This window comes from Denticeps clupeoides, chromosome 1, assembly GCF_900700375.1.
Source record: "Denticeps clupeoides chromosome 1, fDenClu1.1, whole genome shotgun sequence".
In the NCBI taxonomy this organism is placed as follows: domain Eukaryota; kingdom Metazoa; phylum Chordata; class Actinopteri; order Clupeiformes; family Denticipitidae; genus Denticeps; species Denticeps clupeoides.
In genome coordinates this window covers 2,352,556-2,378,402 of record NC_041707.1, presented here as the reverse complement: position 1 = coordinate 2,378,402, position 25,847 = coordinate 2,352,556, and the positions used below count along the sequence as shown (strand labels likewise).

General features: G+C 48.8%; 3 protein-coding genes across 6 annotated transcripts in view; 1 reads left to right on the top strand and 2 right to left on the bottom strand.

Moving 5' to 3' along the window:
• Window positions 1–3,272: 3,272 nt before the first annotated feature.
• Window positions 3,273–9,173, bottom strand: prox2 (prospero homeobox 2). The gene is made up of 5 exons (XM_028991850.1): window positions 9,140–9,173; window positions 7,464–8,663; window positions 6,384–6,493; window positions 5,409–5,603; window positions 3,273–3,927 (listed from the first exon to the last, which is right to left on the bottom strand). Exons 2-5 carry the CDS (start codon window positions 8,644–8,646, stop codon window positions 3,760–3,762), a joined length of 1,656 nt encoding a protein of 551 aa, XP_028847683.1. The 5' UTR covers window positions 8,647–8,663; window positions 9,140–9,173; the 3' UTR covers window positions 3,273–3,759.
• A 40-nt stretch (window positions 9,174–9,213) lies between these two features.
• Window positions 9,214–25,847, top strand: part of angel1 (angel homolog 1 (Drosophila)) — a 35,501-nt gene continuing 18,867 nt past the window's right edge. Inside the window, exons 1-2 of one of the 3 annotated variants that reach the window (XM_028988976.1) lie at window positions 13,256–13,306; window positions 13,428–13,493. Coding sequence is in view for 1 of the 3 variants with exons in the window: in XM_028988949.1 (XP_028844782.1) it covers window positions 9,233–9,245 (13 nt within the window). In the remaining 2 variants the exon portion in view is untranslated. Of the gene's footprint in view, window positions 9,246–13,255; window positions 13,307–13,427; window positions 13,494–24,095; window positions 24,296–25,847 lie in introns of those variants that run through there. The other 2 variants (XM_028988949.1, XM_028988985.1) reach the window with 2 other exon arrangements.
• rps6kl1 (ribosomal protein S6 kinase-like 1) lies at window positions 18,126–24,605 on the bottom strand. 2 transcript variants are annotated; one of them, XM_028988929.1, is made up of 12 exons: window positions 24,402–24,605; window positions 24,120–24,202; window positions 23,806–24,027; window positions 22,494–22,618; window positions 21,985–22,077; window positions 21,678–21,725; window positions 21,042–21,174; window positions 19,876–20,958; window positions 19,242–19,331; window positions 18,969–19,051; window positions 18,599–18,694; window positions 18,126–18,522 (listed from the first exon to the last, which is right to left on the bottom strand). In XM_028988929.1, the coding sequence occupies exons 3-12, from the start codon at window positions 23,933–23,935 to the stop codon at window positions 18,412–18,414; spliced, it is 1,992 nt and encodes a 663-aa protein (XP_028844762.1). In that variant the 5' UTR covers window positions 23,936–24,027; window positions 24,120–24,202; window positions 24,402–24,605; the 3' UTR covers window positions 18,126–18,411. The 2 variants fall into 2 exon arrangements, with proteins under 2 accessions (XP_028844762.1, XP_028844758.1); XM_028988925.1 differs by having other exon boundaries at window positions 23,806–24,202.

Below are 25,847 nucleotides of genomic sequence, written 5' to 3'. Positions count from 1 at the left end.
CTAACACCCAGTAGTTGGTGTAGTTGGTGATGAAGAGTTAGGTAGTGTTGGAGGTGTAGATGCTGATGTTATAGGTGTTGGTGATGGTATACAGGTTGTGGTTGGTGGTGATGTTGTAGGTATAGTTGGTGATTGTGTAGATGGTGATTAAGATGTAGGTGGTGTTGGTGTAGATGCTGATGTTATAGGTGTTGGTGATGGTATACAGGTTGTGGTTGGTGGTGATGTTGTAGGTATAGTTGGTGATTGTGTAGATGGTGATTAAGATGTAGGTGGTGTTGGTGTAGATGCTGATGTTATAGGTGTTGGTGATGGTATACAGGTTGTGGTTGGTGGTGATGTTGTAGGTATAGTTGGTGATCATGTACATGGTGATTAAGATGTAGATGGTGTTGGTGTAGATGCTGATGTTATAGGTGTTGGTGATGGTATACGGGTTGTGGTTGGTGGTGATGTTGTAGGTATAGTTGGTGATTATGTAGATGGTGATTAAGATGTAGGTGGTGTTGGTGTAGATGCTGATGTTATAGATGTTGGTGATGGTATAGGGGTTGTGGTTGGTGGTGATGTTGTAGGTATAGTTGGTGATTATGTACATGGTGATTAAGATGTAGATGGTGTTGGTGTAGATGCTGATGTTATAGGTGTTGGTGATGGTATACGGGTTGTGGTTGGTGGTGATGTTGTAGGTATAGTTGGTGATTATGTAGATGGTGATTAAGATGTAGGTGGTGTTGGTGTAGATGCTGATGTTATAGATGTTGGTGATGGTATAGGGGTTGTGGTTGGTGGTGATGTTGTAGGTATAGTTGGTGATTATGTACATGGTGATTAAGATGTAGATGGTGTTGGTGTAGATGCTGATGTTATAGGTGTTGGTGATGGTATACGGGTTGTGGTTGGTGGTGATGTTGTAGGTATAGTTGGTGATTATGTAGATGGTGATTAAGATGTAGGTGGTGTTGGTGTAGATGCTGATGTTATAGATGTTGGTGATGGTATAGGGGTTGTGGTTGGTGGTGATGTTTGTAGGTATAGTTGGTGATTATGTACATGGTGATTAAGATGTAGATGGTGTTGGTGTAGATGCTGATGTTATAGGTGTTGGTGATGGTATAGGGGTTGTGGTTGGTGGTGATGTTGTAGGTATAGTTGGTGATTATGTACATGGTGATTAAGATGTAGGTGGTGTTGGTGTAGATGCTGATGTTATAGATGTTGGTGATGGTATAGGGGTTGTGGTTGGTGGTGATGTTGTAGGTATAGTTGGTGATTATGTAGATGGTGATTAAGATGTAGGTGGTGTTGGTGTAGATGCTGATGTTATAGATGTTGGTGATGGTATACGGGTTGTGGTTGGTGGTGATGTTGTAGGTATAGTTGGTGATTATGTACATGGTGATTAAGATGTAGATGGTGTTGGTGTAGATGCTGATGTTATAGGTGTTGGTGATGGTATACGGGTTGTGGTTGGTGGTGATGTTGTAGGTATAGTTGGTGATTATGTAGATGGTGATTAAGATGTAGGTGGTGTTGGTGTAGATGCTGATGTTATAGATGTTGGTGATGGTATAGGGGTTGTGGTTGGTGGTGATGTTGTAGGTATAGTTGGTGATTATGTACATGGTGATTAAGATGTAGATGGTGTTGGTGTAGATGCTGATGTTATAGGTGTTGGTGATGGTATACGGGTTGTGGTTGGTGGTGATGTTGTAGGTATAGTTGGTGATTATGTAGATGGTGATTAAGATGTAGGTGGTGTTGGTGTAGATGCTGATGTTATAGATGTTGGTGATGGTATAGGGGTTGTGGTTGGTGGTGATGTTGTAGGTATAGTTGGTGATTATGTACATGGTGATTAAGATGTAGATGGTGTTGGTGTAGATGCTGATGTTATAGGTGTTGGTGATGGTATAGGGGTTGTGGTTGGTGGTGATGTAGGTATAGTTGGTGATTATGTACATGGTGATTAAGATGTAGGTGGTGTTGGTGTAGATGCTGATGTTATAGATGTTGGTGATGGTATAGGGGTTGTGGTTGGTGGTGATGTTGTAGGTATAGTTGGTGATTGTGTAGATGGTGATTAAGATATAGGTGGTTTTTGGTGTAGATGCTGACGTTATAGGTGTATAGGTATAGGTGATGGTGTATTGTAGGTGGTGTGCTTATTGATGATAGTGTAAATGTCGATGTTATAGATCTTGGTGATAGTGTAGGTGGTGTGGTTGGTGTTGGTGGTGACGTTTTCAGAGCTCAGGGGTCACACCAAAAATAAAAATGTAATTTCTTTGAATTGTTAACCCAAGAAAGGAAACATTCCTCAAATCGTTTATAGCGGTCGTCACCACTCATCTTTTATTATATAAAAAACACATTTTTAAATGATACATAATACCATAATAATTTTTAAACCTTATAACACAATACGCAGTCATAATGTTAATAGCCACAAATAAAGCAACTAATATTTAAAATGCTTTAGAGATTAGTTTAGTCTTGTTTTCCTGTAATTTGCCACTGTTTACATGACATTACAGGAGCATCTATCATTTGTGTAACACAGAATCATAGAATAATTTTATTCATAATACTGCTGGACATCAAACACAAGAAGTAAATCAGATCTTATTTTGGTATCATTGTTTACATGCCCTAATAAATCTTACATAATCTTACATAAACCATTACCGAATTCCATAATCACCCGAAAATATCTGGTTGTAGGTGCCATTTTTTTTCAAAGATTTTAATCCCTAAATTCTTAGAAAAAGAAAGCCAAAAAACTGTTGAACAAAATACACTTTTGTTTACAGTGTTGAGCATATGTCTTAAAAACATTTTAATATTAAATTGTTCAGTTTCAGAAATACTTTTGAGAGAAAACAAAATCTGTAATACATTTATGACTCCAAATAAGCAAAAATAAGCATTAGAAAATGTTTGTGTCAAATTCTATATTAAAGGTCCCCTGACATGAAGATGATTTAACATTAATCCGAGTTCCCCAAGCCTGTCGGTGGTCCTGCAGCATCTAGAAATGTCGATAGGTGTAAAGAGTGTTTTGGTCGTTCTGCTTCGCTGTTTAGAAAGCGGCAGCTCAGACGGTCAGATCTGGAATTTGTCCCCCTTATGACGTCGTAAGGGGAAAGGTTACCTCCCATTTCTCATGCTTTTTCCACCCAGAGAATTTCCCGCCCCTCCCCTAAAACATTATCTCCACCGACCGTAATGGCTTCCAAACGTGTGAAGCGTTGCCGGTGCTCGGTGATTGGATTAAAAAGTGAGCCATTGTATTTTTTTAAGTTCTGGAAAAACTACGACATGACTTCCTGTCTGTGCCAAATGTTGTGGAATGTTCCGTGAATGCCAGCTCAACTCCTATAGGCTGCTCTCCTCCTCGTCCCGCCTCTCTCCTCCTCATTAGCATTTAAAGCTACAGACGGTGAAACGGCGCATCCTGGGAAATCTCACAGTGGGATCAAAGTGGCCGTAATTCCACACCACGGCTGAATTTCGGAAAGAGACTTCAGATACAGTATTACGGGACCAACAAGACGGATATAAAAGCAATAAATAATGTCAGGTCAGGGGACCTTCAAGGACTGTTCTGGGTGAGTTCTGAACATTCTGCTCAGAGGTGACTGAAGGTAACTTCCCTCTGTACAGTCTGCACTGCGGGAGAAACAGAGAAACGCGATTTCTGGCCACAACTACATCACAAATAAACGCTCTGCTGCACGGGAGGGCTACGCCGTCAGGTTAAAGGCAGGTGGAGGACTTGAACTCGTCCGGGACATCGCTGTCCAGCTTGCAGATGACCTTGTAGATGGCCTTCTTCCATGAGGGATCGGAGTCCTTGGCCAGTGAGATGGCGGAGAAAAACTCCTGAAGGGTGATTTCGGCGACTTCAAGGAACCGTTCCGGGACCTGTTTGATTCATGCCAGGAAATTATTAACTGTAATTTCTTACCATTAAAAAAAAAACACCTATACATAAAAGTATCAGGTTTGCACAGGCTTTCAAAAAATCTAAGCATTTCATTCATCACCGAATCATATTCTTGTCCACGCTGAATATGTTTTCAAAATATTTTATACCTTTTAACATTTTTGGTAAAAAAAAAAAAAAAATTGCATTAAAAATGTTACATAAAATGTGGCCAATTTATTTGATTTTGAGTACTTGAAAAGTTTAGGTACAGGTCACTGATGTGCATTTCTAGACCAGCTTTCATGTGAGACGTCCACTCCTTTGTCCTTCAACTCGTATAAAACAAATCCTGTGTCAGAAGCATTAGGTGCGGCAGGGAAGAGCGCTTTGATTTTCTGTGGACGCATCGCTAGATGGAACTTGGTTTGGGACGAGGTGCGGAGGGGGCAGCCGTGGGAGAAGGTGTGCCAGTCTGTTGTTGGTCGGGAGCGGCACTATTTTCTTTCCCTTCGTCTCGACACACAAAGGGCCCCTGGGAAAGGAATGTCTTGGTCCCAAGGTAAAGAAAACTGTCTCAGCTCGTTCCCACCGATCGGCCCCTTAGCCCTCAGAGTCTGCCGCGTCTTTCTCAGCATTCCGCATCAGTAGCAATCCCCGCCTCGCTCAGGCGTGGCCGTCCCGTAATCCCCAGTTGTTTTAGCGGGATTCTGCGGCTTCCTCTTCCCACAGTTTGATAAAGCATCGTCCCGACTCTGAATAATGGCTGCACAAGGGCCGCGGAGCCGCAGGTGCAGAGTGACCCGAGGGGTCGTTCGTGACGACTGGACGCCATTTCAGTTGGGGCGTATACGTTATATGGAAGCGGCACCATAGTCAGAAGGTCGCCGGTTCGAATCCTGACCCACCAACATTTACATTACATTTACATTTACAGCATTTATCCGACGCCTTTATCCAGAGCGACTTACAACCAGTAGTTACAGGGACAGTCCCCCCCTGGAGACACTCAGGGTTAAGTGTCTTGCTCAGGGACATGATGGTAGTAAGTGGGGTTTGAACCTGGGACTTCTGGTTCATAGACGAGTGTGTTAACCACTAGGCTACTACCACCAAGGTCCCCACACACTGGTCCCCAGGCGCCTGTCATGGCCGCCCACTGCTCACTCAGGGTGACGGTTAAATGCAGAGGACAAATTTCACTCTGTGCACCGTGTGCTGTGCTGTTGTGTTTCACAATGACAATCACTTCACTTTATACGGACGAAACAGGGTGGTAGTAGCCTAGTGGCTAACACACTCGCCTGTGAACCAGAAGACCCAGGTTCAAACCCCACTTTCTACCATCATGTCCCTGAGCAAGACACTTAACCCTGAGTGTGTCCAGGGGGGGACTGTCCCTGTAACTACTGACTGTAAGTCGCTCTGGATAAGGGCGTCTGGCGGCCCCGGTTTGATCCGACGCCATTTCTCTACGTACCTGGAAGTCGTTGGCTTTATTGTAGTGCATGTTGAGCGCGCGGAAAAGCTCCGACTCGCGGCCGACGGACAAGTCCTTGGTGTCGTTGACGCCGTCCACAATGGCCTGGCGGGCGAACTTCTCCACCTGGATGTAGTAGAACTCGCGGAAGTTACTGAACCACTTGATCAGCTGGGACGTGATGCAGCGGTTGAACTGTGTGACAGAGTAAAAACCGGTTCGTTTTCAGCACGTTCGCTCGGTTCTCTTTGTGCAATTCGGCAAGAACAGCAAATTCTCCGGCCTTCACGCTCTCGCTGCGCCCCGTCACCCACAAAACAGGATGAAAGGGGGGGTTAAGAGGCCAAAACAACAGGAGAGACCGCCCGTCTTCCGCTGAGACGGACAGGAGGAGAGTTCCCTCTGAGTGGCTCGGGGTGATCCCAATGGAATTGGACACCGGGATTAGCCCGGTTTTTTCTGGCCGCCGCCCGGAGGAGGCTCGGCCCCGGGGGGTCAGGGACGCGAACGCCTCTCCCCGTCACCGTTAGTCACCGAGTTTGAGCTCATACGAAAAAAAAACAAAAAAAACCTCCATTTTAATACTAATAACGGATCGATGGAATTCTAATAAAATATCTGCCCGTTTACGTCCAAATGTCAGTATTTTGTTCATATATTGAAACATTGTTACTTTTAATACGTTGAAAACCTGCTACACTTTGCCCAGCAGAAGTGTGTGTGTGTGTGTGTGTGTGTGTGTTTGTGCATTCGGCTCTTTTGTTGCCTTTTGACACTTCGCCGGCCTCACAGTGCCGAGGGGTCAAACGCTGAATGGAGGCGGCGCTGCTTTTGTCACCTTTTGCTGACCGGCGTGAATCTGTGTCTTTCGCCCTAAAAAGAAAAAGTGTTTCCGCGCGTCGCTCTGCCTCCTCCGGCCGTCCCGTCCCCCCGTCCCCCCCACGGGATGCCGACCGGGTGACGGAGTTGTTTTACCTTCACGTCGGGGAAGAAGGTCTTCAGCACGTTGGAGCTCGGGTAGCGGGTGTAGAAGAACATCAGCTTGGCCTTCTTCAGGTGGTTGGGCGTCAGGCCTTCCTGGATGTGTTCAGGTTAGGGCTCAGAAAACGGGGACCAGACAAGAACCGCGGCCATTTTTCAACCTTTCTTATCGAATAAGCATCTGATCGGCCGAGCGACTTGTCATGAAGCTCTCAATGGTGGCACGGCCACTAGGGATTTTAATTAGAGGCCAAACACTGGCCACCAGTGCAGAGGGAGTTCGATTTACGCCGAACCACGCCCCGTTGTCCCACGCGCCGTCCACTCGGAGAAGGAGCTTCCCTTTGAAATGGACCGGCGAAATTAAAGATTGATAAGCGCCGGAGTTTCATCCCGAGAGGAGAGAGATTGACTTTCATCCCCTTGGGCTGGAAAAGACGTCCCACACCAGAAAGGGCTTGAAGTGCCCAAATGCCCACACACCATCTAATGACATGATTAAAATAGTCATTATTATCGCTGCGATATAAACATTTGGAAAGGAATAAATAAATAAAGCGGGTCGGGGGGACGGGATGAGACGGGAGTGACCCCGCTGACGCACTGCGATAGCTCGGCAGGTACTGAGAGACGCTCCGACCCTTTTCAAGTCCGAGAGGAGAGAATTTCCTGGAGAGAAACTGTTGCTTTCTCTCTCTCTCTCTCCCTCTCTCTCTCTCTCTCTTTGAAAATTGCCTTTTGTTCCCGACAATTCTTATCAAAGCCCCGTATTCCCTTTTTATTTGTCTTTTTCTGGACTTAAAGTCATTACCGGGCCCAGATTAAAGAAGACGCCATCATTTCTTTAGGGTTAGCCAGATCAAAGTGAAAATTCTCCTTGAAGTCCGTGTTAGTGGAAATGCTCACCGCGGCACTCCACTCAACAGGCCATTGTTCACCGAGGGAGGAGAGAGAACCTGGACTTGCTTCTCTTTTAAACGGAACGTACGGTGAAACGTAAAAAAAAAAAACCACGCGGGAATTCGGGAAATGTGGACCCGGAATGTTCTAGCTGCGCTCGGGGAAAGGATATATTGAGCGTCATGTAGGAGCTCCTCTCCACCATGGCCTGCAGGTCTCCGCACTCCATCTTCACGTGCGGGAGACACAGGCCCTCCATCGTCACCGGGCCCAGCGGGTCCGGCCGCGCGTGCCGGACCTTGGGCCTCATGGCCAGGCTGTCCCAGGGCAGGTCGGGGTCCGGGGCCGGCGGCAGGTACGGCAGGCCGGCGAGGCTGGCGTGAGGGCCGTATTTCAGGAGGTGCTCCAGGATCTGGCCGTCGTGCAGCGGCGCGCCGTAGCCGAACGGGAGCGGGGACTGGTGGAGCGGGTAGGGTCTCTTCACGGCCTGGCTGGGCGGGGTCTTGCGGACCACCAGGGACAGGGCCTCGGTCTGGTGCTCGGGGCTCTCGTAGAACTCCGCCGCCCTCGGCTTGAAGGCGTCTTCGGCGTCCGGCGGCTTCGGGGCCCCGGGCGGGGCGGGGGCCCGTCTCTCGGGGGTCTGGCAGAAACGAGGCGGTGGCGGCGACTGGGTCAGCTTCCTGAAGACGTGGTCCACACTTTCACTCACCGCTCTGGAGAGCTCGCACTTCAGGGTCTCCTGCAGGTTCCTCCCCTCCTTCTGACCGGCCCCGCCCGCGGCCCCGCCCTCGTCCCCGTGGCTCCCGTCTTCGTGCTCCGAGTCGTCCTGCTCGTACACCTGAAGGAACTTCCTCTGCAGCTGCTGCAGAAGACGCTCCATGTTCCGCAGCTGCTCTTTCAGCTTGTGGCACTCCTCGTCCTTGCTGGTGGAGCATCCGGGGCCGCTCTCCTGGTGATGCGGGGGCTTCTGCTTGCGCTTGTTCTCCTTGTGGGTGTCCCCGGCGTCCCCCTCCCCGTCCCCATACCCGGCCATGCCCCGGATGATGTTCTCCACTCGGGCCCGTTTGGCCTGGACGTGGGTGCTCAGGGGCCCGCCGGAGGTCTGATGTCCAGGGGAGACGGTGTCCCCCGCGCTGTCCTTGGAGGAGACGCTCGCCTGGTCGTCGGCGTAGAACAGGCCGCTGTCCAGGGCCCTCTTGCTGTGGATGGTCTTGCGCAGCAGATGGGATATGACGGAGCCGTTGGGATACGGCCCCAGCGGCTCCTCGTACGCGCTCCGGCGGAAGCAGGGGATCAAGAGCTCAGCCTTGTCCTCCTCCGGGCAGCCCTCTCCCTGGTCCGGCACGCCGAGGTTCATGGTCGCCCACAGTTAATCTGGAAAAGGGGGCACTGCCTTATCACACCTTAAATAAAACGACGAGAAATACGGAACACGCAGCACTGGGATTCAAAAAGTCGCCAACACACACCGAGAAGCCATTCAACAAAAAGCGGAACAATTCTGGCCATAAATGCTGCTGAATAGCAGATTGTTCATCATGGCATGTCAGAACGGCTCGGCGTTAAAATTCCACATCGATACTCTGCTTTCATCTATAATTCAGCTCCTCTTCCTGGACCCCTCTCCAGGCAGAGGAGGAACAATTAACCGAATAAAGCCTGATCAGCACCGTGGAAATTCTTCTTTGTCCGATAATCGTTCAATCATCTCCCGCGTGTGCATAAGGTCACTAGGAGAACATCTAACACGGAGCAGAAAATCAGCCCACGATCAGAAACGTGGTAAAAAAAAGTTGCTTTTTACCCCCAAATACGAGGAGGAGACGTGAGAGGACCGGGGGTCCCGTTACCTGTTGCTGCTGCTGCCGCCGCTGCGAGAAGATGCGCTGAGTGAGAGGAGACCAGAGGAGACCAGAGGAGACCAGGGGAGGTGAGTCGAGCTGATGAGTCGAGATGGTGAGTCGAGTCGAGGCGTGGTCTGTTCATTACGGACCGCCGGACCGAACCGGGCTCGTTTCTCTCCGCTTTAAATCAATGTTGAGGTCGGTTGTGTTTTTTTTTTAATTATTATTATTATTATATCGCTACAACTTTTTTTAATTAAAAGAAAAAACGCGTGTTGGTTATTTCCATGGTCTGCAAACACCGCAGCCCTTTAAAACCGGGTTAAAGTTGCACGTATCAGATTGACGGGTTTTGTGAGCTGTTAACTCGCCGTTGGAAGTTGTGGCGGTCGGGGCAGAGTTGTCGTAGTCGCGACGCGAGGGGAAGCGGGTCCCAGGTTCGAACCCCGAGTGTCTCCGGGGGACCGTCCCTGCGAAGACTGCCTGTAACACGCGTTACGTAGCAGTTACGAGGACGGTACAGAAGAATTTCACTCGGTGCCAGAACGTTCCATTTCCCTGCGAGTCCTTGTGCAAGAATCGTTTCGTGGGTCGGGGGGGAAGGGGGGTATACATGGCGATATATCGCGATGCACGATCGATATGGTGGGTTGCAAAGCTCAAGTGATGTTTAAAGGTCCCCTGACATGTGGCTTTGTGAGATGATTTAACATTAATACCTGTTTCACCGATGGTCGGATCTGGAAGTGAAGTGAAAGTGAAGTGATTGTCACATGTGATACACAGCAGCACAGCACACGGTGCACACAGTAAAATTTGTCCTCTGCATTTAACCCATCACCCTTGGTGAGCAGTGGGCAGCCATGAAAGGCGCCCGGGGAGCAGTGTGTGGGGACGGTGCTTTGCTCAGTGGCACCTTGGCGGATCGGGATTCGAACCGGCAACCTTCTGATTACGGGGCCGCTTCCTTAACCGCTAGGCCACCACTGCCCCAATTTGTCCCCTTATGACATCTTAAGGGGAAAGGCTATCTTATGCGTGAGACGGCACGTCCTGGGAAATCTCATTGTGGGACTGGATCAAAGTGGCTGTAATTCTGCACCAAGAGACTTACGGGACCAACAAGACCGACATAAAAGCAAAAAATAATGTCATGTCAGGGGATCTTTAAAACCCTCATACCTGTTTCATACAGAGGTCAGTTATTCAATAAACATCTCATGGTCCCTAATATAATGAAGGTCCCCTTGTGCCACATGAACAGGTCAGATCTGTGGTTGCTAGTAGCCTAGTGGATAACACACTCACCTGTGAACCAGAAGACCCAGGTTCAAATCCCACTTACTACCATCGTGTCCCTGAGCAAGACACTTAACCCTGAGTGTCTCCACTACTGATTGTAAGTTGCTCTGGATAAGGGCGTCTGATAATTGCTGTAATTGTAAATCTGTAGAGGCGTGATCTCCTCAAGACCTCGAAGGTTTCTTGTGGTATCTGGTGCCAGGCCGCCAGCAGGTTGTGTGATGATGCATCATGCGTCAGGCTTGTGGTCCTGAGAACTCGGAATTTGACGTTGACACCTAGAACTGAAACTGAAACTCATGGTTTTCCTGCAGATTCGTCTTCTTATTTTCTGCCAACCGCTGTCTGACTCTACAACAGCTGACCACACATACATAGGCTAACAAACACACGTCCGAGAATCAGAAGATCTTTATTGTCTTTGCAACAAGTACAACAAAATAAGGTGCGGTCCCTGAGCCGGAGAGGTATCTTAAATACTGCTAGCTATCTTAAAAAAGAAGACATATACTAATATTCTGGAATAATATTTGTAATTTTATTGTCAAAATATAACAACTTTTTTTCTTATGTGAAATATGTGTATATATATCTACTCTGTACCTACAGTACAGGCCAAAAGTTTGGACACCTTCTCATTCAACGTGTTTTCTTTATCTTCATGACCATTTACGTTGGTAGATTCTCACTGAAGGCATCAAAACAATGAATGAACACATGTGGAGTTCTGTACTTAACAAAAAGTGAAGACCTGACCTCCACAGTCACCGGACCTGAACCCAATCCAGATGGTTTGGGGTGAGCTGGACCAACAAGTGCTAAACACCTCTGGGAACTCCTTCAAGACTGTTGGAGAAGCATTTTTTTGTTAAGTACATAACTCCACATGTGTTCATTCATAGTTTTGATGCCTTCAGTGAGAATCTACCAACGTAAATGGTCACGGAAATAATGAAAACACGTTGAATGAGAAGGTGTCCAACCTTTTGACCTGTACTGTATGTACACTTACATATATTCTACACACAAATATATTTTTGTTATATGTAAATACAGATATTTTTAATACTCCATTCCACAGTTTTTCTGCAGACTATTTATTTGCATATTGAATTTTTATATTATATAGTATATTATATTTTCCATGCTATTTTATTTTTTTTGCTGCTCTTGTAAGCTGTGACAGTTTCTGCGGTGAAAGTAAATTTCCCACTTGTGGTACTAATAAAGGATCATCTTGTCAGCTTGGTGTTCCTTGATATAAAAGAAAATGTGGATCATCAGAGCAGCACATCATCTTGCTCCACAGTCCAGTTCTGACCCTCATGGGCCCGTTGTAGGACCAGCGAACCTTCTACCCCAGTTCTCGTCAGTCACATCACCTGATCAGCGAAATTCACTGCTATTCACTGGCCATTTGAGCATTCAGCACCACGTCAGGTTTAACCAAGGTCTTTTTTTACTTTTTATTGTACGTCGAATGAGAAACGTAATTGCTAATGTTAAATGTTAATTACTTTTTTTTTAATTAATTAAATTCCCTGAAAGCAGTCTTCTGCTTGTATGGCAACACAGGGCAATCACAATAATTCAACTTTATCATCTTGACTTTTTTTTTTCCTGCCTCGTTCACAAGCACTTTGGTGAGTTAATTAGAAAAACTCGAGACCTAAGTTGATTACAAGGGGTGCTGGTTGGCACCTCGCTTGTGTTCATTTTCATTATTGGTCACAAAGGCCCTGAAGACTCAGTAATAATAATAATTGCAGCATAAATTGCAGTTTGCACTCATGGGCAAAAAAAAAAAAAAAAGTACATATGGGCCCTCAAATGAGAGAACTCGACAGCTACCATTTTTTTAATAACAGGGTAATAAATCGTTAACACTACGGGCCACGTCAGGTCAGCGTTGTCTTTTATTTTATTTCATAATTTCCGAACCTGAAATTTTTCGTAACACAGCGGCATATCAGCAAGTCGGCGCGTTCCACTTCAAATGAGTCGGTAAATGTATTTTTACGTGTAATGGAACGGTATTTTGTTTTTGGGTGCAGAAGTTCAAGTTTAATGTTTAAATGAAATGTATGCTGATACCAAAGCCGCATTCGGTCTCTTCCAAATCGCCTCACGTATGTAGGATTATTTGGGGGTTTTATTTGCGTTTTTGTATTTTTAATTGTGAACTGTTGCACAAGCCACAACATTAAAACCACCGGTCCCAGTCATCTGGACCGGAAAGCTCCTGTGGTATCTGGCACCTGAAGATGTTTGCAGCAGATCCTGGAAGGGCGGAGTAGGCATAATGCTGTGTCAGCATTCCATGCTGTTTAAGGGGTTCCAGGAGTTGACACGTCCTTCAAACTCCCGGATCAAGCTTGTGTGGCATGCAAAGTTGTTTGTGGTGCCTGTCTTAGTTTTAGTTCTAGTTGAGTCTTTGCAAGTGATTGTTTTAGTCTTTATTAGTCTTTAGTCACGTCCAGGCTCATTTTAGTCAAGTCAGGTTTCAGTCAATTACAAGTCTGAACATTTTAGTCTTATTTTAGTCAATGAAAATTGTATTTTAGTGGGGGGTTTTTTTGTAATACAAATCTATTTAACCCAGTCAATATAGTACAAGTGCCGAGCAGGACAGACAAAAAAACATTTTATTTTAGTCGAACCCATTTCCCAATTAAAACGAGGTTATCTGATTATTCTATTAATGTTGCATTACAGACTGTCAGGGAGAAAGATAACGTTTCTGAAGCCGACCATGACACCATCATGATTTATGACAGTATATATATGTTTTTAATCGATTAAATTTTTCTTCCTCCGCAGTGGGACACAGTCGTGGAGGATGAGGTGATGTGCGAAATTGAAACCGTTATGGTTGGTTCCACCACGTGCAAATTATTATAATTTTTTTTTTTTGTCACCCGCATGTATGAACGACTGTGAAATTGCAGTCCGCTAGATTTGTGTTTTAGTGCTTTTATTCTGTCCCCTACAGTGGGTGCCATCGGTGCCCTTCTGGGTCCCGAGGGAGGCGCGCCGCTGTTCAGACTCCGAAAAGGAGGTCAGTGCCCCTACCGCACATTCACCCTAAATATACCGACCAAAGCCTGAGGTTGTTGACTGGAAAACTTGTATCTGTTACGGAGACCTTGGTGGTTGAAACGAGCACGTTTATTAATAACCGAACGTGAAAACGAAAACGCTTCTAAAGGCCGTGGCACCTCGACCCCGTTCCCACCAGCATGCCCGCGATGCCACCAGTGCCAGGCCAGGACCCGGGCACCGCGGCGGGTGAGAGAGCCCTGGTGCAAGGCAATTTATTTCAATTTATTGTGCCTGCGTGTGCTGCTTTCAGTTTGAAACGCAACGGTGAGCGTGATGTTCAGTGAAACCGTCCTCCTCACTGTCACGCCAGTTTCAGCCCTCGAACCCACAGCCGCCGCCGCCGCCGCCCCGGACCCCAGAGGGGTCAGAGCGCAGGGTGAGGGACGCACCGCCACATGTGTGGTGACGGTGGTCAGTCACAGGTGAAAATTATCCGGATGAGGCTGAAGGAAGCCCAGAACTTTCAACCTTGTGGACGTAATCATTTATTATATCATCGTTCAATACTTTAATACCGGGATGCTCACTGTAGTCACTGTGGTTTGGGGCAGTGGTGGCCTGGCGGTTAATCAGAAGGTTGCCGGTTCGAATCCCGACCCGCCAAGGTGCCACTGAGGTGATGGTTAAATACAGAGGACAAATTTCTCTGTGTGCACCATGTGCTGTGCGGCTGTGTATGACGATCACTTCACTTCCCAGAGGAGTCTCCACGGGGACCCACACAGTCGCACGGGCTGCCAGATCACCAGTTCGGCCCTACAAATCCTACGGCGCGGGTCGTTCTTCCTCAGTTTTCCTGCGGCATTTTAATGCAGCGCAGCTTCTGGTCAAAGTTGACGCGGCGTGGAACAACACAAAGTAGTGCGGCCCGTAAATACGATTAGGCCCTCGGCCGCGCTCACGCAAATGGTTATAGATTGAGATCTGCTGGACAGGAAGAGCTTTTTGAAAGGCGATCCCCCCGTGAACCCCGGGAATGTAAATATTTGGCCCTAATGCCAGTGAAAACAAAAGATAAGATTCGGGCAAAAGGCGCTTTATTAATTTACAAGGAAACGTTAATGTCCTCCATCAGCCGTCCTGCTGGTCAGAAGATGACACTTTGAGGATCCCTCCTGAGCGCAAATGGGGGTGTCGGCTTTCAGCTCTCCAGGTCGGCTGTTTTTTGGTCTTAATTGAGTTGCCATTGACTGGTTTGGAGGAAGACTCCACCGGCCTGCGTCAGTCTGGAGACGAAGGAGTGCGGCCCAGCGGGGGCCGAGAGCATCTGCCCACGTCCCCTGAGACGGGCAGGGGCGGGGCGGAGCACAGAGAGGGACGTCTGAAACGATATGGGCTTTTATGACGGCCCAATAAGATTTGAAGGGTCTGGAAAGTGAAGATTTTTATCGCTGCTTCTCTCCTTTCTCGGAGGGCGTGTGTCTTGGGAGGTGGGTAATGCTGTTAGTTGAGAAACCTTAGAGCCCAAAGTGGGTTAGGAACAGGAAAACGTACAATTAACAGGAGCGCTTCCAGTGTTCCCCCCACAAACACCCACATTCATAATTTATACATTTTTTTAAAATCATATGCTAAGTGTGTGGTTTTCATAAAAATGCATAAAAAATGCGGGGAGCATGGTCAGTTGTTGGGTGTAAACATGATTTCCTCTGTGGCTACCTGATTTGGACCAGGCAACAGTTTTGGATTTAGGTTTAGGTCTAGTGTTTGGGAGTAGGCTTTGGTTTAGGAGTAAGGTTAGGTTTGGGAGTAGGGTTCGGTTTTAGAGTAGGTCTAGTGTTTGGGAGTAGGTTTAGGTTTAGGAGTAAGGTTAGGTTTGGGAGTAGGGTTTGGTTTAGGAGTAGGTCTAGTGTTTGGGAGTAGGGTTCGGTTTAGGAGTAGGGTTAGGTTTAAGCCACAGTCCAATCCGGGACACCAGTCCAAATTGGGTTGCAACGCCACCCAATGTTCCTTTAAATTTCTGTGGTTTTTGGAGACCTGGAGAGGGTGTGGTGCTAAAGGTGTCACCACCATTTCAGACAGCGCCATCTAGAGGCGCCTCCTGAAAACGGAGTTGTAATGGCTTTTGCACCTTGTGGCTGGATGTTGATTCAATCCAACTGCTGCCTTCATCTCGTCGAGACTCAGAGATCCGGATTTCGCCAGTTACACACAGGAAATAAGCATTCATTTATTTTAATCGAGTTTTCTGTATTGAAGAGTACTGTGTGGCGAGGATGTTTCACTAGATGTCTTCGTTTCAACTGAAGATCTTACATTTACAGCATTTACCAGACGCCCTTATCCAGAGCGACTTACAATCAGTAGTGACAGGGACAGTCTTCCCCTGGAGACACTCAGGGTTAAGTGTCTTAAGGGGCAGTGGTGGCCTAGCGGTTAAGTAAGCGACCCTGTAATCAGAAGGTTGCCGGTTCGAATCCCAAGCCGCCAAGGTGCTACTGAGGTGCCACTGAGCAAAGCACCGTCCCCACACACTGCTCCCCCGGGCGCTGGTCATGGCTGCCCACTGCTCACTCAGGGTGATGGGTTAAATGCAGAGGACAAATTTCACTGTGTGCACCGTGTGCTGTGCTGCTGTGTATCACATGTGACAATCACTTCACTTTCTTCTTTCTCTTCTTACTCAGGGACACGATGGTAGTAAGCAGGATTTGAACCTGAGACTTCTGGTTACCCGCTAGGCTACTTCCACCCTGCATCTTCACTCTGAGATTTAATATCTTGACAGTTTTCTGCCTAATTCATTCCACGTGTTGTGTTTTTCTTCGCTTTTCCATTTCTTCATTCACAGCAACGTTGCAGAAACGAGACGTTTGTATAAAGACGGCTGAAACTGGGGTTTACGGCGCTGGTCGAGCAGGTACGATGCCCCGACCCCCGGCGTCTACGCTTGTGCCTTTTTAAGTACTCCACCTTGTGTGGTGGCACGCGATGGAATTCTCCCCCCCCACCCACCCAGAAACCCACCGACCTGCCCCACATGCAGATTTCATCTTCGCGCCCGAAACGGTTTGTGGTCTGACGCGCTCTCGGCTTTTCTTCCTTTGGTCGTGCGGCCTGACACACAAAACGACAGAAATAATCTCCGACCGTGAATCCGCTTTCTCCCAGTAACTCACGACGCGGCCAAGCGGGCCGCTGCGGGACGGGACTGTGCGGACGCCGGCGTGGGCGCGGCCACGCCAGAGGCACCGGAGAGCGTCGCGCGAGACTCCCTGCGGCCTTCTCAACAGCCGCTTCCTGTTCGTCGATGAGCGGACAGATAGCAGCATAATACGAGCATTGTTCCACATCTTGAAGCCATCAGATCTCCGATCAGCTGATACGAAGACTGCGCCGCTCATTGTTCGCGAGCGATAGCACCGTCTTTCTGTGGCAAGGCGAGGTTAACTTTTTTGGGGCCTCATGGTGGCCCCTCGTCATCAGAGGCATGGAGGGAATGGACTCTGCTGACATGGAGAAGGCCTTCCATGTACTGTACTTTACTACTGCTGATGGGACGGTCAGAAGACCTTCGCCATGTTCGGGACCCCCGTCGTCAGTCCCCCTCTGTCCGCCATCTTGGGCGTGCATGGCATCTTTGGCAGACCCGTGTCTTTGCCGGCACGAATTAAAGACCTTTCACTGTTATTTGAACTCGTCGTCCTCTTGTTCTCCTGCTCAGGTGGAGATCCGTCCCGTGACGTACGTGGTGCTGACTGTAGGGTGGTGGTAGCCTAGCGGGTAACACACTCACCTGTGAACCAGAAGACCCGGGTTTAAATCCCACTTACTACCATCGTGTCCCTGAGCAGGACACTTAACCCTGAGTATCTCCAGGGGGGGACTGTCCCTGTAACTACTGACCGTAAGTCGCTCTGGATAAGGGCGTCTGGTAAATGCTGTAAATGTAAATATATGGCCTCGTAGACGGTGGTGGAGGACCCACGGGTGCTGCTCCAGGACGCGTGATGATATGTCGGCGTCTCAATAAAACCGCTTACGCGCTGCTCCCCGGCTTTGTCAAACGGTTTAATTAAGAACCGTATTTCTGATCTGAAATCAGGATCAATAAGGGACAGATCGTATCAACACGTGTCCCTATTTAAAGCGAAGCACATGCCTGCGTGCTCTCTGTTCATCTGCTGGTTATTAAATGCGCTATTAAGTGACGTAACGGAAGAGTTTAGTGTTTGATACTTCAGTGTAAATGTAAAAGTAAAGAATTTTTTAAGACTGTCTCTTTTTTTTTTTCTCCAAGCGGAAGTCTGCGAGGGCACACTTCTCATGAAGTGAAGCATTGTTCATTATGCATTGTTGATGGTGTGAGTTGTGCTCACCGCAGTCCTATAGTCTATTAACCAGAGTTTTAGTGGGTCGGGGAGGGGGCTGCGCGTGCGGTTAACTCAAGAAGAGAAAAAAAAAACTCTAAATGGGACCTTGCAACCAGAAACCAACCCATCGGCCTGCATGTCTTGAGTCGCTTGACAGGAAGTGGCATTTGTGCATGTGAACCGCAGACTGGTTCAGCAGACTTGAGCAGTACGTCTGCTCATTTTCATTCTGCGTTTTCATGCTCCCATAATTCATTGAAGACACTAAAGTGATGAACGTTCTGAAATGGTTTATTAAGATTCGCCATCAGTCGCATACTGCATAGAAGCAAGGCCTGAATGTGCAGGAAGTCCCGACAGAAGCATAGTCGTCAAACAAGACTCGGTTCATGCGTAACTATGAGGTTTGGATTTACACTGTAGTCGACACACCACTAGAAATGAATTCATGTTGTTTTACAGCCGAGTTGGTTGTCCTGGTGGGCGGGTTGACCACTCTGACCACCAGGGGGAGGCGGCGTTCCACCAAGTCTCCTGCAGGCCAGCAGTTCCTTTGGTCCGTTAGCTGGCCAGCCGGTGCCAGGCCACCGAGTTGAAGAAGGGGTGGCATTTGATGTCGCTCACGCCGCCGCCACCCGAGCCCAGGCGGTAGCCAGCATCGAACTGGAGGAGCTGCATTAAAGGCCATACGTCAGCTTTCGTTTAGAAACGGCCGGACGTGGTTTCGAACTTCGTGGGAGATTCTTACCTCTGTGAGTAAGGAGGCAGCTGCAGTACTCAGATGGTCTGGGATGAGGAGCTGGGTGTGAGGATGCACCCCTGCAGGGTGGCACTGCCACAGGGGCTGCCAGGAAAAATGGTTTCTACTCAGTTCTTGGTTCATCAACAGTCAGAACTAAATTGCAGTAGGTGTGGTGTGAGTATAGGGTGGTAGTAGCCTAGCGGGTAACTCGTCTGTGAACCAGAAGACCCGGGTTCAAACCCCACTTACTACCATCGTGTCCCTGAGCAGGACACTTAACCCTGAGTGTCTCCAGGGGGGGACTGTCCCTGTAACTACCGGTTGTAAGTCGCTCTGATAAATGCTGTAAATGTAAATGAGTAGTCCTGAGTTTTACCATTCCAGTAAGAAGCTCAAACAGCAACGCTCCGAGACTCCACCAGTCACACGCCTCTGTGATCCTGTACGGACCTCCGATCTCTGGTGAGAGCGTGCATGGGAGAGATTACAAAGTGGACACGGCACCATATCAGACCATCCCTCGGAATCACTGCTTGCAGAAATTTAAATCTGTTCTCAGAAAGGAGCATGGAGGGATTTTGCTGCCCCGACACGCCTGAGAGGGCCGGACGGAACGTTTTTATGCTAAATGATCAGTAGATGTTGTCACCTGGAGCGCAGTACATCTGTTCCACAGCTCTGAAGCTAATCTCAGACTGAACCTCACTCCACTGGCCGAAATATGTCAAGCACACCGTTCCTGTAGGGAAAGAAAACAAAGAGAACATGCGACCAAGATCTCTGACCGCTGGAGGCCACATGGCAAACACCACTCAAATGGATGCCATGAGTTCCATCAATGACTGATTTACAGTAGAATATCATCCCTGGTCATGAATGAAGAATGGTGCCACAACATCTGCTGCTTTATCACTGTTGATGTTCTCCAGCAGCTCTTTACACCTGCTATCATCATGAAGGTGCACTACACAAAAGGCAATGAGCTACAGAGGACCACTACTAACCCTGGGGGTGTTGAAACGGTCCATGCATGGTGGACAGTTCTGCATGGATGCAGTGCAGAACATACTGAATTATTTCAGAATGACGTGGCTTGGCGATGTTCTGGCGGCGGTATAAAAAATCTGGTTATAAAGTAGTGCCGGTAGTGACTGTATGTAAATATTGGTGGGATGCATCGATAATCGGTGGTTTGATAATTGCTATCGAATCGGATCATGAGACCAGTGAAGGTTCACGCCTCTAATGTGAACTGTGCATGAGCTCGACCCAGAAGAACGTACCATTATCAGTGAGCAAGATGTTCTTTGGGTTGAGGTCATAGCAGATAATGCCCTGCTCATGGAGGCTCTCCAGAGCGAGGAGGATCTGTGCTCCCCATATTCGAACCTCAGACTCGGGAAGCCCCCACCGGCCGTGCTTGGACTTCTCTTGTGAAGCCCGCGTCTTGAACTGGGGCAGATGGCACCAGCCATCCACCTCGATCAGCTGCTCCATGAACACCCCCTCTGGTTCTGCAGAGCCAGTCTCTGGAGAAATGTCCCTCACGGTGGCAGGTGTGGGTGAGGCTGGTTCACCACTGTGGGTTTTTTCCAAGCTCAGAACTTCCCAGTCTTCCTCGCCACTCCCTTTCTCCGAGCTTCCATTGGAAACCTGAGACTGACCGACAGTGTGTGGCTGGAAATTCCCTGAGGTCACTGTCCCATCGTTTCTCCGGCTTTTGTCCGTGGACGCTGTGTCCTCCACGTTTAAGGCCACCGTGACAACGCTGCCTGGGCGAGAAGCCTGGCTGGACACGGTTGGTGTAACTCCACGGCCGTGTCTCCAGCTGGGGACGGGGACCGGCTGAGTCCCCTGCAGATGGAGGTCAGCGGGTTCGCGGATGCCTGAGTTTGAACCTGAGCCTTCTGCCTGACGAGAATTCACGCAGACATCAGTGGACTCCTGCCGTTCAGCCCCAATGCTCAAGTAAGAGGGCAGGGCAGCATCCTCCTGAGATGTTGCAGAAGAAACCAGGCCCGGGTTTGTCTGGGAAGGACAGTCGGGTCTCGTTGCCGCACCACACAACGTCTTCTGGTCAGCCTGGAAGCTGGAGGCTCCCATCCTGGAGGTCAGTAGACACCCCGTCTCTTCACAGTAGGAGTGAGTCCTGGTGTCCTCCAGCTGATGCTGGGCCTCGAGCCACGACGCCGGACAGTCCGCGTCCAGTTTGGTCATGATGAGATGCTGGCTGTACTCCTGGCTGATGGCTGGTGAGGTGTAGCTGTTCTTCAGCTTTATCCTGTGCTGGCTGGGACTGGAACACTCTGGATGTTCTCTCGCAGCCTGGCTCTGGATCTTGTTGAGTTTGGAGAAGAGTCTACCCCCTGAAAACACACGAAGGGACGGGTGCTCAGGAGAGAAGCGACTGGAGAACATGGCGCAGTGAGGCGCAGCGTGGTGGGCCCACCTCGGACGTGTTCTAGATGGAGGTAGACCGCGTCCTGGCTGACGTAGTACCTCAGCAGCTTCACCATGAACGGCACGGCCTGAGGGATGACAGTGGGCCGTTCCCGACTCTCCCCGCTCGACTTTGGGAGGCTCTGTGGAGACAAACAAAAGGACTATGTCCACTCACACAGCCGAATGTTAATAAGGGCATTTTAATGCAATTCTACAGTAGGTTGGTCATTTAAATGGGTGGTAGTAGCCTAGTGGGTAACACACTCGCGTATGAACCAGAAGACCCGGGTTCGAATCCCACTTACTACCATTGTGTCCCTGAGCAAGACACTTAACCCTGAGTGTCTCCAGGGGGGGACTGTCCCTGTAACTACTGATTGTACGTCGCTCTGGATAAGGGCGTCTGATAAATGCTGTAAATGTAAATAGTCTTTATATACTGTGAGGATATTGAAAAGACGTCTCAGCCGCCATGGCTCACTTCCTACAAGACGGGGTGTCTGGTTACAGAAAGCCGCTTCTGCTGAGCTTTCAGGCCGATCGATCACCCGAGACCCGAGAACCCGACCACAAGACATCTGGCCCCCCCCCTACAGCAAAGGCCATCGTGGTCCAAAATAACCCAGCAGACACAATCACTCACCTTGACTACAAACGTATCTTTACGGGCCAGGTTCTGAACGGTGAGGACCTACGAAAGAGGCACGTTGGAACGTTAGTAATTAGTTGCACGTTGAAATTGTGGAAATAGAAGCTGTCTGGTTTCTATTAAACTCTCTATCAGACAGGGAGTAACAGATTCACAGGTTCTTGCACAATCACTTTTCACTTCTTCTTTTTTATTCTCAGACACACTGGTGGTTTGACCATGTGACCGCGCAGTCCTCCAGAGGTGGATGTTCCACTCATAGAAACAAAACCGTAGATAATGAAGCGTTGGACTTCCGTACCTTGTCTATGATGCCGATGACTTTGTACATCTCCAGATCCTCCACCGGCGAGCTCAGGTGCCTGATGGAACGGAACCTCAGGCTGCTGTAACCCTGGTGACCAACCACAGCATTGATGTAACAGATTCTAGCGAGGCCAGTGTTTGTCTCCCAACAGAGCCTCAAACATCAGCACCATCTGGGAAGAACCAGAAGCCCCGCCCTCAGGCCACATGCTTCCCTCTCATCGATGAATCAGACCGAGGAGGCTGATCTCCAGAGACAGGAAGCCCATTCCACCCACATCCCTCAGAGGCCTGGCATGAAAACAGGAGGGGCTCAGCTAATTCAGCTAAACACCGGCCATGTCCGAAATTTTGTGCAGGGAGCTCAGTTTGTCAGCGAAGTGCATTATGGGATGTGTAGTTTGTGTGTTCGTATTATTTGATCTATATAAAGTGATCTTTACGCTCATCCCATCTATGAAGAACGGGATGCAGAAGATGTTGGAGGGTTCAAAAGAGTCGTACCCCCAGCTGAGAGCTCCCCTTCCCAAAGTTGTCCTGCAGGTGGGAGATGAAGATCTCCTCGGCCCTCTTCAGGTACTGGGTGGTCTTGCGCTTGACCGCCTCGCGCTGCTCCAGGTTGGGGTCCACTGTAAGACAAGGAGCTGTCAGCCTCCAGTTTCGCGGCGTGTTCACTCGTTCACCACTCAGAGCGCTCGAATAAAAGATGGGGCCCTAGAGAACCAAACGAGGGATTATAATGGCGGATGTCTTAAAGCTCTTATGTAAGTCGCTTCCGGATCTTAGACAGGGCGATCTTGTGGCATTGGAGATGCAGGCAAATGCTAAGGGTTCCATTCCTCCAGGGGGCGCCACAAGTGGAGGTATTCTTAAAACTAGTCGGCATTAATGTGTCTTCATATGAAAAGAACAAAGCAACATGAATGTACCCGCTTAGCAAAGCCTATTAAGTAATAGTAGTAGTAATAATAATAATAATCATACTTAAATTCCCTATGAGGCCACCATGGAAGACACTGAAAGACCCCGATCTGCCAAGGTGCCACCGAGGTGCCACTGAGCAAAGCACCGTCCCCACACACTGCTCCCCGGGCACCTGTCATGGCTGCCCACTGCTCACCAAGGGTGATGGTTAAATGCAGAGGACAAATTTCACTGTGTGCACCGTGTGACAATCACTTCACTTTCACTTTAAAAACTAATTTAGTCGTCAACCAAATCACATGATATGTTTGATCATAGTCATTGTCACTTGATCAGCAGTTACGTTGCGTCTCATCACGTTTCTGTCACAACGTAAAGGTTTGTTGACAAAGATGCTTCATCACTACGACGCGTGGGGGCGCCACCTGAAATCCTGCCTACGGATCCAAGTTTTTCAGGGCCGTGTAGAGAACAGAGGGAAACCGAGGAGAAAGGAAAGAGGTGGACGCTACGTTACACATGGGCGTGGCACGTATTGACCCTCCAGTAAGAGCTGTCAATCATTCCTACAAGCTCCGCCCCTTTTAAGACGTCGCGTATGAAAACGAGATGAAATTTCACCTTCTGGGTGTCAGAAGTAGTAGTTCCTCCCCCAGTGCCTGTTGTTAATATTCATAAATCGCTTTTCTAATAAGTACTTTTAACTGAATGCAGGCTTGGCAACTTCCTGAACTACACAACAGCGTAATGTGACCTTCACTGCTCCACATAGAGGAACCGGCACTTCAGCGGTTCCTTCATCATTCGACAGTCCCCCATGGTCACATGGCCACAACCTGCTCAGGCGCACGTGGCGATCACATGACGACGGAAAACGGCGTAGACTCTGTACCTTGAACCCCGTTGAGCAGCAGGTCCACGCCGTTCTTGTAGTAGCTGAACGCCGCCTCGTAGTCCTCGCTCACCTCGCGGTCCAGGGCCATGCGGATGTGCTTGGCAGCTTCCACCAGATAGTCCCCCATGGCCACGTCCCACCAGACTCGGGGAGGACCTCCTGGCTGCTCAGATGAAACTCATCTCCTGGTTCCGTCCAGTCCACCAGCGACCTCCGGCACTGATCTCAGGCGTGAAAATCCAGGCATCAGAGCAGATGAATTATTATCTAATGCAGCCCGACCCGAGGAGCCGAGCGAAGTCGTGCCTCACCTCCTTCTCTGGACGGAGGAGAGGTTCATTTCGCAGGGCCGTCACTGGAGGTCCGCAGAACCCTCCTGGTCCAGCAGCTGGGGCTGCCAGGGATGAACAACATGAATTTATTGACCTGTGACCCTTAACGAAACAGACTGCAGAAAGGACATTTTCACCACCGTGCGTGCATTGGAGTAAATAAACAGATGAGATTTAATAAAAACGATCTGAACAGATTACAGATTAATTATTATTAATACATGCATGCGCGCATGGTCTCAGTGTGTGTGTCATAATTACCAGCAGCGCACGGAACCGCACGACACACGGCGTCAGACTCCCATAAACCTCCGCTTTCTCGTCTTCATTATGATTATTATTGTAATTATTGTTGTTGTCCGGCTGATGCACGGTGCCTGGCACGCGCCCCGCGTCCGTCCCGGAGGCTCGCGCAGATGTCGCTGTTGGCCCGTGATGACGTCACCGGTTTCGGGTTGCCAGATTCCGGCATCGTTTTCACACCTGCGGGAATTGTTTGAATCGTGATGGCCAGAGACCGTAGGGAGTTATTGATGCTGCAGGTCGGAATCCTTCAGGAGCAGGGTTCGGAATCCTTGCCCCATACCATTTAACTGTAGTCAATATTTTAAACCTTTTTAAAAAGCGGATTGGAACCGTGTGTGGGAGGTTTTGCATTTATTCGGACTGGAATTGAAGGATTTTGTCGTGCTAATCTGGCAACACCAACAGAGGCTGAACAAAGGCGCAGGTCACGTGGTTTCGCTCCAGTCATGGGGTTAGGGGTCTTATTTATGCTCTCCTGCGAGAATAAGGGAATGATGTATTGTTGGGTAAATGTAAGTGATCTCGATCCGTCATATGTATATAGGACATTAATATTGAGATGTTTCTACATGTGAACGGTGCTTTCTGCCCCACCCTGCACACACAGGACAATCCACATGGGATGGGTGGATGACGATGGAGAGGAGAGAGCAGGGAGGGTCTGATTATACCCCTGCCCTCACACACACACACACTTACACATCCCACCACAAGATGTCAGATTATACCAGCAGAAGGTAGAAGGTCATGAACGTTTCACATGAAACACCAGATGTGTGTCTTTCTACACTACATCCGATGGAGAAAACTTGGTTTTAATGTTCTGTAATGTTTGATTCACATTTTCACACAAATAATTGGACTCACTGAAGCGCATGAAGGGGTCTTTTACTGACAGGCAGAGGCATTTGCAGGTCAGGGTTACAGAGGTCAAGCTGACTGGTCAGGCAAGTGGACAGTAAGACGGTGGGGTGCGGATGTGTTGAAGATTAAGCACCACGCTTGCAGTATAAATCTAGCCTCGCTTTATAAATTATTCAGATGAATGCAATTATCACCTTTGGCGGTTTGACCCTCTTTACAAATTGATGCTGCACGGTGCTTCATAACCATACTCTGCACCACACACACAGGCAGAAAGGGCTGAGGGGCAGTGGTGGCGGTTAAAGAAGCGGCCCCATAAACAGAAGGTTGCCGGTTCGAATCTGAGGTGCCACTGAGCAAAGCACCGTCCCCACACACTGCTCCCCGGGCGCCTGTCATGGTGCCCACTGCTCACCAAGGGTGCTGGTTAAATACAGAGGACACGTTTCACCGTGTCACCGTGTGCCGCGCTGCGGTGTTGTTTTTCACTTACAGCCTCTGGAGTCCATCGTTCGCTCCGTCCGGCAATTGTCGGGA

Coding starts and splice junctions, on each gene's coding strand:
- prox2 (XM_028991850.1), bottom strand. CDS start 8,646: ATGAACCTCGGCGTGCCGGACCAGGGAGAGGGCTGCCCGGAGGAGGAC. Junction 6,494..7,463: donor GAGCTCCTACATGACGCTCA/ATATATCCTTTC, acceptor CCTAACCTGAAC/ACATCCAGGAAGGCCTGACG. Junction 3,928..5,408: donor ATAAAGCCAACGACTTCCAG/GTACGTAGAGAA, acceptor TGAATCAAACAG/GTCCCGGAACGGTTCCTTGA.
- rps6kl1 (XM_028988925.1), bottom strand. CDS start 23,935: ATGGGGGACTATCTGGTGGAAGCTGCCAAGCACATCCGCATGGCCCTG. Junction 22,078..22,493: donor AGGGGAGCTCTCAGCTGGGG/GTACGACTCTTT, acceptor GTTGGTCACCAG/GGTTACAGCAGCCTGAGGTT. Junction 19,052..19,241: donor ACAGATGTACTGCGCTCCAG/GTGACAACATCT, acceptor CGCTCTCACCAG/AGATCGGAGGTCCGTACAGG.